The sequence below is a fragment of the Orycteropus afer genome, unplaced genomic scaffold, assembly GCF_000298275.1.
Source record: "Orycteropus afer afer isolate SDZICR_OR568_19922 unplaced genomic scaffold, OryAfe1.0 scaffold00632, whole genome shotgun sequence".
Lineage (NCBI taxonomy): Eukaryota > Metazoa > Chordata > Mammalia > Tubulidentata > Orycteropodidae > Orycteropus > Orycteropus afer.
This window is the reverse complement of record NW_006922219.1, coordinates 788,693-799,498: the sequence shown is the minus strand read 5'-3', so window position 1 is coordinate 799,498 and position 10,806 is coordinate 788,693. Positions and strand designations below refer to the sequence as shown.

At 37.3% G+C, this 10,806-nt stretch overlaps 1 protein-coding gene across 1 annotated transcript; it reads left to right on the top strand.

The window, feature by feature from the left end:
* The first annotated feature begins 5,196 nt into the window (after positions 1–5,196).
* Positions 5,197–6,141, top strand: LOC103210619 (olfactory receptor 2B11-like). The gene is given in 1 exon segment (XM_007956535.2): positions 5,197–6,141. A coding segment is annotated over 1 exon segment (945 nt).
* Positions 6,142–10,806: the final 4,665 nt, after the last annotated feature.

The window sequence follows — 10,806 nt, the reverse complement described above, 5'->3', positions numbered from 1 at the left end:
TGGACTTCACCAGATGGAACACACAGGAATCAGATTGACTATATCTGTGGCATACAGCATTAGAGCAACACAAAAGCCACCACAATACAACAAACTGACAGATGAATAGAGGAATAGTGAAATTCTTCTCTCATCCCTAATTATACTTTATCAGTGAGATATTTCTTCTTCTCATATATTCTTCTCCCTTCTCATCTCTGTGTTTTTTTTTTAATAGTTGTATGTACATTATGAGAGCATATTCCAAGTATATATTAATCTTTACCCCTTATCTCCACGTTTAAACTTCTCAGTGTAAAGGTCAAACTTTGGTTGACCTTTTTTTTTTTCCCCCTCCCTTTCCAACTCATTTTTGTATGCCTTTATTGAGATGAATAGGAATTATTGGATTCAATGTGAGATATTCCAAGAAAGAATGAAGTAAGATATTCCAGGAACAAATATTTAAGTTTCCCATGATTTATTCAAATAAGCTCTGCTTTAATTGTGTCTTTTTTAAAAAATTCATGTCAGTTTTTTGTTTGTTTCTTTCAAAACAAAGATAACAATGGAAGAGACTTACTGCCAACCTCAATGCTGCAGGTAACTAATTGAACATAAACATTTCTTCAGATAGCTCTGCCCCAAGGAAGTTTCTCTGCTAATCCGTCTGGGGAAAGAATAAATGACTTGTTTGAAAACAATGCTCAAGAGGCCTCAAGAATAGAATACAAATAACACATTAGCTGAGTATCCTTATGTTATCCACTATAATTTTCCTAATTCATGTTTTCTCTCTTTGGCACCCTTATTACCTTTGTATTAACCAAAAAACTCACAGGCTGATGTCAATTCTTATCTATTTAGTGTCTCTTTTTCTCAACTTTTAAAATGTTCAAATATAACCCTTTCTAATTGTTTTTCATGGAGTGATACTTCTCAAAATAAGGTAAGTAAAAGACTTTTTATTAAAATATCATTCATTCTTAAGGAAAGTAGGAATGTGTGTAGATCACAGTGTCTAATATGCACACAAAAGGCAAATAGATTTCATTTTAGGGAGCTTTTCTATCTTGTTGGTGTCAAGAAACAACTAGCTTTTTCTTTGTAACAAATTTATAAATCAATTGCTCGATCAATTGATAGATAGATGATGGATAGATATGAGTGAAATATGAAGCCCTTATTCAATCATGTGAACTTTTAAAATGTATAGTCAAATTTTGCTAGATTGATTTGTCCATAATTTTTTTCTGTATGTTTTCCCATCAAACATAAGTTTTTATTTTTCTGGTGACATTTTACTATATCAAAAGCTAAAAAATACAGTGTTTCATGAAAAAGATATGTGCATAAAAGACACTAGAATGAAAATATGAATGACAATGCAAAGAATAAGATACCAGAACACATGGATCATGGCTCTTCATTAAAGTGACTTTAAACAGCTGTGGATAAAAATATATGTCTATGCAGCAGAATAGTGATGGAAAATCAGTGTAAGTGGGAGTTCTAAAAGTCATGGGATCCAAGAACAGAAGTACTGAAATATCATGAAAATAACAAAGAAAAGGTTAGCAATCTAGAAATAGAATTATGGAGCTTAAATATACTTCAAGAGTAAATCACATAGGTTAGATCCACCTGCTGTGGTGTTTCTGGTGAAATTCTCTCTTTATGGACAGATTTCAGCATAATGGAGGAGGCTTCATGGCAGTCACCATTAACACACTGCTGTCGAATCAGATCAGACTCATAGCTACCCCTCCTTGGGTTGCCCAGGTGGTGTCACTATGGAAGTAGATTGCCCAACCTTCCTTCTGAGAAATGGCTGGCAGATTTGAACAGCCAGCCTTCTGATTAGTAGTCAAATGCCTTAGGCACTATGCTACCAGTCACCATTAGCAAGCAAAATATGCTTAATAAGGCAAATGATATGAACAAATTTCCAAGAAATACAAATTTAACAAGATTGCTGAAAGCATATTTGAATGAATATTGTCATTAAAGTTAGATAGAATTAATTATGGGAGAATTCATGTAAGATCAAATGTAAAATAGTTATTTTAAAATTGAACAGTGCATTCACAGAAAAACAGGTAGATAAATGTAAAGTTCTTAACTGAATAGTCAATAGGTATCTCATAGTGTAATTATTTAATGATGTTGGTAGATTGAGACTTTTAGTGTTTGTTTTAACAAATGAATTTATACCATAGTTTTATTTCCTATCCTGTCTATGACATAAAATTTTCACCTGGAAAAAAAAAAAGAAAAAGCCTTAGTCTAAGACATTGTTGTTGTTGTTGTTGTTGTTTGCCATCGAGTCGGCCCGACTCATAATGACCCCTCCTTGGGTTTCCGAGGCAGTATCACTACGGAAGTAGGATTGACCAACCTTCCTTCCGAGGAGTGGCATATTTTTAAATTCACTGTGTTCATATAACATCTTGAATAACGTCAAGGTCAAATTAGGGCATAGGAGGTGAAATCCACTGAGGAAACATCTCTGGAGTATAGAGGGTTTCTCTGGAATCTTGAAACTGAATATATAGTCTCATTACCTCAATATCTCTCTAAACAATTGATTTCTTTTTCCTCTTTACAGTTTCCCTACTTAATAGCAGATTATGGAAACTGATGGTTAACAGTATCCTAAAATATAGGTCATGTTGTAAGAAGGGACCATTCCCTGGAGAAGGATGTCATGCTTGGTAGGGTGGAGGGTCGACGAAAGAGGGGGAGGCCTTCAAGGAGATGGATTGATACCGTGGCTGCGATGATGGGCTCAAGTATAGCAGGGATTGTGGGGCTGGCACGGGATCGGGCAGTGTTTCGTTCTGCTGTGCATGGGGTCGCTATGAGTCGGAAACGACTCGACGGCACTTAACAACAACAACAAAATATAGATACTAAAAAGAATTCCAGTGTCAAAGGGTTTCATGGTGGGTACTAAATGAGTTAATGCATATAAAAAGTGTATTTCAGTTTGGCATAAAATAGATAATTAAAGATTTAAAAAACAAACAAAAAAACCCACTTCCCTGAATTCAGTGGATTTTGAATCATGGTGACCCTACAGGACAGTTGTTGTTGTTATGTATCGTTGAGTTGGACCTGACTCATAGTGACCTCTCCTGTCCCATTTCCAAGGCTGTACATCTTTATGGAAGCAGACTGCTACATCATTTTCTGCAGTTGTTGGTGAGTTCAAACCGCAGATCTTTTGGTTAACAGCCAAGCAATTTAACCACTGCACCAGCAGAGCCTCTTTATTAAGAAATGGCTGGAATTATTGTTTTTGTTTTGTTATTGTTAGTGTACACTACTAGTGTATGATAGTATGTAACCAAAGGCAGCATATACAGCTTAGCCCTCATTAACTCTATGACCCCATATAAAGTGGGTATGTGTTTTAATGAAATAGAGATTGTGAAAATTGCTTTGTAACCCTATGGATCTCCTCAGAAGGAAGGTTGGGCAGCCTACTTCCGCAGTGATACTGCCTTGGAAACCCAGAGAGGGCTTGCTATGAGTAGGGTCCAACTCAATGGCACATAACAACAATATAACAACAAAAACACAATGGATGTAATCTGTAAGCCTTAAACCACAGATTGACTGCCAGATGCATAACTTAGAGTTTAATTCAAAATTTCACTTTCCATCCGAATATACAGTGCCTCCTTTCAAGGAAGGTTGTGAATTTCATGATACACACTTTACCACTTAGGGGGAAAAAATGATTATAAACTGAAAACCACATTACTTAATCAATCTTGCCCCAAAAACTACTTTACTCAGTTAGATAATCTTGTTGTGTCAAAATGTCTTTTAACTAAAAAAAAAAAAAAAACTGTAAAATAATTTCTGGATGGGCTGAGTCTCTGAACCTGAAGTGGGATATCAATTTCTCTCCTCACAACAGTTCACAATGAATAATCAATAGGTCACTAATAACTGTCCGAATTCTTACATGAGCAGGATCAAAAGCAATGATGGAAATCCTTATAAAATGGGTAAATTAGTTATAAATTAACATGAAAAATCACATACCCATAGGTACAACTCATTCGTTATGGAAGAAAAAAAAATCCTTGAATAAGTTCAACTCCCTTAATATATACTTGAAGGATCTCGAGCTAAAAGAGTTTCAGTTTCTTGCTCAAGTTCATACCTAAGATAAATTGTGTTTCAAACAAATATTCTTAGTCTCTATTAAAAACAACAATAATAAAACTGTTGCCTTCAAGTTGGCGTGGCAATCCCATGTGTGTCAGATTACTACTGTGCTCTCTAGGGTTTTCAATGACTGATTTCTCATTAGTAGATCATCAGACCTTCATTCCAAGGGGCCTCTGGGTGAACTCAAACCACCGTTTCAGTTAGTAGCCAACCACAGGATCTTGTACCACCCAAGGACTCTCTTACTCCTTCTTTATAGAGGACAAATTTTTCAGCTAACTAGGGGCTGGACTAGTCTATCTTGATGATTTTATAGCTCCAGGATTTCTCCTCCTCCTCTACTAACTCACTGCTATGGAGTCGGACCCAACTCATAGTGATCCCTCCTTGGGTTTCCGAGGCAGCATCACTGCAGAAGTAGATTGTTCAATCTTCCTTCCGAGGAGTGGCTGGTGGGTTTGAACCACCAGCCTTTGGTTAGCAGTCAAGTGCCTTAGGCACTAAGCCACCAGAACTCCTCCTCTACTATTGCTGCTCAATATCTTTACTTTTCTTGAAGTGCTTTGAAGCAGTTTAAGAAAATGAGCCATCTGTTTCCTTTGTCCCATGCCACATCTACTCTACCAGACATCTGGATATAGGAAACAACAGTCTGTATTTTGACAGTCTTCTCAGCTGATTTTTATGCAAGTCAACATTGAAAACCATTGCTTGGGAGTTTCCAAAACACATTCATGAATATTTTTCATTGAATCCACAACACAACCTAAGGAAATAGTTACTGGCATCTGTTTAAATAAATGGCAGAAAAAATTCCCTGCAGAATGGTTAGATTGTTTGTTTAAAGTGACTGCCTTTAATTTGTGTTGCCATTAAGGGAAATTAGGTCCCTGATGCCAGATGCTTTATGCTAGTTCCACCTAAGCTACTGCACCCCATCTTCTATGAATGGATGATCAATGCATAATCATGCGTGTCATTGTTCACAATTCTATTTTCTTTGTCCCTTCTTACTGCAGATGAAATAAATTGATGATAATGGTACTAATAAACAAAAGCCACCCTGAAGAATTTGTTTTATTAGGCTTCTCTGATCGTCCTTGGCTAGAACTTCCTCTCTTTGTTATTCTTCTGATAACATACCCAATGGCTATGATGGGAAATATCACCATCATTCTGGTGTCCAAGTTGGACCCCAAGCTCCACAGCCCCATGTATTTCTTCCTCACCAACCTCTCCTTTTTGGACATGTGTTATACCACAAGCATTGTCCCTCAGATGCTGGTTAACCTGGGAAGCTCTATGAAGACAATTAGCTATACAGACTGTGCAGTTCAGCTTTATTTCTTCCACATGATGGGTGGCACAGAATGTCTGCTCTTGGCTCTCATGTCCTAGGATCGTTATGTGGCCATCTGCAGGCCTCTACACTACACCCTCATCATGAATCAGCGAAACTGCATCCTTCTAGTATCCATTGTGTGGCTGAGCGGAATGGTCTATGCTGTCTCAGAGGCCACCGTTACATTACAACTGCCGCTCTGTGGTCTCAACAAACTGGATCACTTGGTTTGTGAGATTCCTGTTCTGATAAAGACTGCCTGTGGTGAGAAGAGTGCCAATGAGCTCATACTCTCTGTGGTGTGCATTTTTATGTTAGCTGTTCCACTCTGCTTAATTCTTGCTTCCTATGCTTGTATTGGACATGCTGTGTTGAAGATTAAGTCTTCTGAGGGAAGGAAAAAGGCCTTTGGGACATGTTCTTCCCACCTCATTGTAGTTTTCTTATTTTATGGCCCAGCCATTAGCATGTACCTTCAGCCTCCTTCTTCCATCACAAGGGACCAGCCGAAGTTCATGGCTCTCTTCTATGGAGTGGTGACTCCTACACTCAACCCCTTCATCTACACCCTTAGGAATAAGGATGTGAAGGGGGCATTATGTAACCTGATGAGGAGGATGTTCAGTTCTAAGTGAAAGATGGTAGACATGAAATGAAATAACAATTAGAGTAGGTTTATATGAAATTTATTTAATAATACCATTTTGTCTCATAATTCTCAAAGTTTTGTTAGGAGAGGCTCTTTGTGTCATGTTCCTGATATATATATAAATTGTGGTTAAAATAGAGAAAATATTAACCATTTGAATATTTTTTAGTTGACATTAATTGCTTTCATCATGTTGTGTGGCTATCACCACAATCTATTTCCAAGTTTCATCACCCCTAACAGGAACTCAGTGTCCCCTAAGTAGTTGCTCCCCCATTTGGCCTTCTTTCACACCTAGTTATCACTCATGTACTTTGGTCTGTATGCATTTACCTATTGTAGATCTTTTATATAGGTGACATCATATGATATTTGTCCTTTTGTGATGAGTGACTTCACTCAGCATAATTTTTTCTAGGTTCATCCATTTGTAACATGTATTGACTTCATTTCTCTCTATGGTTAAATAATATTCCATTTTACAAACACAATGCATTTTGTTTATCCATTTATCTGTTGATGAGTATTTGGTTTGTTCCCACCTTTTGATTACTGTGAATAATGCTGCAATGAACATTAGTGTATAAATATCTATTTGCATTCCTGTTGCATTTCTTTTGGGTGTGTAGCTAGGCATGAAATTTTGGATTCATAAGGTAACTTTATGTTTACCTTTTATGATGGTTTTAGGCAAGGCTGTTACTCAGCTAGTATGCACCAGTGTGGACACTCTGTTTTTGAAAATATATTTGCTCTGTAGTATATCAACTGTTTTAAGTAGTGTGATGTATGCTTATGACATAGGGATCCCAAATCTCATATGTGTGAATCATGTAATGTGCAACTTGAAGATGTAAGCTAGGTTGTAAGCCAACCTAATATTCACAACAATTTTACCATAAACAACATCTAATATTATAAGCAATTATCTCATAAACAATTGAATTACTGTGATATGGTAGGGCATAACCCTTATTTTATCTATGTTAGACACATTGAATGTGCACCACTGATTAGGAATATTTAACATAAATTATCCTGATGCAATGTGAACTGGACAATCCCTCATCATGCAAGGCCAGAGGGACCAAACTAGGTAAAAGCCATGGGCTTTTGTCTTCCAATAAGAGTGCTTTAGTTACCTAGTGCCACTCTAACAGATATATACCACAAATGGGATGGCTTTAACAAATAGGAATTTATTCTCTTACAGTTTGGAGGCTTTAAGTCCAAGTTCAAAGTGCCAGGCTCTAGGGGCTGGGTGAAAGCCCCTTGACCTTGGGCTTCAGCTCTGCCTTCTGCTCCTGGCCCACTGAAGCTAGGGGCTTTTCTTCACTCAGGCAGCTGCTGACTGCTGACTGCTGAGGCTGACAAGCCCAAGGTTGACAAGTAAAAAGGCACAGGCCCAATGTTACCAAACAACATGGCAGGACACTAATTTAAGTCCAGGTGAAGTTCCCAGATTGGCAGGGCATGGCAGGCTGTTGAACAACCACTTGGCTACATGCAGGATTCAAGCATGTCAAAAGACCTTTCCCCAAAGCTGCTTCTTATATATAGGAAGCAGACTACATCCCTAAAGCAGCTACTCAGCTGCTCCAATAGATTCCACTATGGAGTTAATTACCAGCCTCACCATGGGGAATAACTACATTCAGCTGCCCAGCCACTCAACCAGGCCCAGCCAAGTTGACACACAAACTTAACCACCACAAAGAGAAACAAAGAAGAAACACAACTGTCAATTGAGTCTCTGACATTTCCCAAGACTGAGATGCTACAGGAGACTCTGTCTACCACTGCTACCAACTTCAAACCCCAGCTGAGGGATCTCCTCCCAGGAGCACTTATTAAAAGCAAATGCCTGGAGGTTGAAGATTCAGATTTTAATTATTGGACTAACATTACCCTACCCTGATTGCCCACATCTGAATGAATGTCTTGTGTTCTTACTTGGGTCCTATGCCATGATTATCTTGCAAATAAATTAAACCAGTTTAACAGCAAAGTTAGCATTTTTCTATTTAAATTACAATAAAATCTAAAAAGTCAGTTTGTTTTAGGGGTTTCTCTTAAATACAGCATGGAGTTGGATTTTGCTTCATTAACTAATCAGACTTTTTTTTTTTAATGGGATGCTATTTAAAAACATGTTTAATGGTACAATCGATAAGTTTTTACTTAATTGTCACATGGTGTTTTGGTAAACATTTATAAATATGTGAGTATACGGGTAATACATTCATTAATTTTCAGTTTATATTCATAAAAGTATATGAAAATCTTTCACTGTGTGATAGTTTGCAATCACTAACTACTTGGTATTACTGTGGAGATTTGAACTTTTGTTCTTGTAATTACTTTTATATGAATGCCTTTTATATGAATAGACTATTTAGGTACTGGTTTTCTAGTATGTTGTTGTTAGGTGCTGTCAAGTTGCTTCCGACTCATAGTGACCCTTTACACAACAGAAAGAAACACTGCTTGGTCCTGTGCCATCCTCAAAATCTTTGCTATGCTTGAGCACATCGTTGCAGACACTGTGTCAATCCATCTTGTTAAGGATGGCTGACCCTATACTTACCAAATATGGTATCCTTTTCCAGGGACTGGTCTCTTCTGACAACATGACCAAAATGTATGAGACAAAATCTGGACATTCTACCTTCCAAGGAGCATTTCAGCTTTACTTCTTCTGGGACAGATTTGTTCTTTCTTCTAGCAGTCCACGGTATTTTCAGTATTATTTGCCAACACTGGAATTCAAGTATATAAATTCTTCTCCAGTTTTCCTTATTATCTGTCCATCTTTCATATGCATATGAAGCTATTGAAAATACCATAGCTTAGGTCAGGTACACCTTATTCTTAAAAGTGTAATCTTTGCTCTTTAACATTTTAAATAGATCTTTTGCAGCAGATTTTCCCATTGCAATACATTATCGGTTCCTTGGCTGATGCTTTCATGGGTGTTGTTCATCTGTGTACTAAGATGTGTAAAACATTTCACATGTATTATCTCAGTTAATCCTATGACAACTCTCCACAGACATGGAAATATCTCAATCTCCTCTCCCATGTTATTCTTTTTTAAAAATTTCACTTGTTGTCAGAATACACACAGCAAAACATACATCAATTCAAGTTTCTACATGTAAAATTCAGTGACATTGATTCCATTCTTCAAGTTGTGCAACCCTTCTTACCCTCCTTTTCTGAGTTGTTCCTCCCCATTAATGTAAGCTCACTACCTTCTAACTTTCCTATCTAATCTTTTGAGTTGCTATTTGTCACATTAATTCCATACAGATAGTTCTTAAAAGAGGATAATGTACAAGGTGGATACTTCTTCCTAGTTAAGCTAATATTTAAGAAGACTTCAGAGTATTTTTGGTTTCAACTTTCTCTAAGGGCAATAGTTTCAGGGATTCATCCAACCTCCATGACCCCAGAAAGTCTATAGTTCATGAGAATTTAAATTATGTTCTATATTTCCCCTTTTGATCAGGATTACTTTATAGAATCTTTTTATCAAAATGTTTAGAACTGGTAACCAGACACCACCCAGTTCTTCTGGTCTCAAAGCAAAGGAGGTAGTTGCTCATGAAGGCAATTAGTCATACATTCCATTTCTTCCTCCTATTCCTGACTATCCTTCTTCATCTGTTGCTCCAGGACAATAAAGACTCATTGTTGTGCATTAAATTGCAGCTTGCAAGCTTTTAAGACCTGAGGTACTACAGCAGTGAGTTTGGTTTGGTTTTTTGTCATACTTCATTTAGCTATTTGACCAAACTCACTGCCTTCGAGTTGGATCTGACTCATAACGACCCTTCCTTGGGTTTCTGAGGAGGTATCACTATGGAAGTAGATTTCCCAATCTGCCTTCCCAGGAATGACTGGTAGGTTTGAACTGCCAGCCCTCAGGTTAGCAGTCAAATGCCACCAAAACTCCCAAATAAAGTATGAAGTCATCATTTAATCACATGAAATTGTTCTATGTGTGATTAAAATTTGATGAAATAATTAGTTCACATGTTTAATAAGATGTTTCAGTGTCAGATAGATACAACTTTTCTTTTTTACAATGATCTTCTACCATATATAAAGCAAAAATGTGCTATAAACATGAATAAAATACTGTGTGTGATGAAAAAATAAGCATCACAGTGCCTAAGGCATTTGACTGCTAACCAGAAGGCTGGCAGTTCAAACCCACCAGCCGCTCCTCAGAAGGAAGTTTGGGCAATCTACTTCCGTAGTGATACTGCCTCGGCAACCCAAGGAAGGGTCACTATGAGTCAGGGTGACTCGACGGCACATAACAACAACAACAAGATACCCTAGAATGAAACAATGAGTGGAGATGCAAAGAAGATGTCAAGAACAGTGAAGTCATGGAACTTTATTAATGTGACCTTAAACTGCTGTGAGTAAATATATCCCCATGTAGCAAAATAGTGATGGAAAATCACTCCAAGAGGGACATTCAAAAGTCACAGTATAGAAGAGTTAAAAGTGATGAAATGTCATGGAAAAGACATGGAAAAAGTTAAAGATTTAGGGGTAAAATTGTAGACCTTTAAGAGTATATCATGTTGGTTAGGCCCACCTACTCTTGTGTTTCTAAGAATATGTTGTTGTTGTT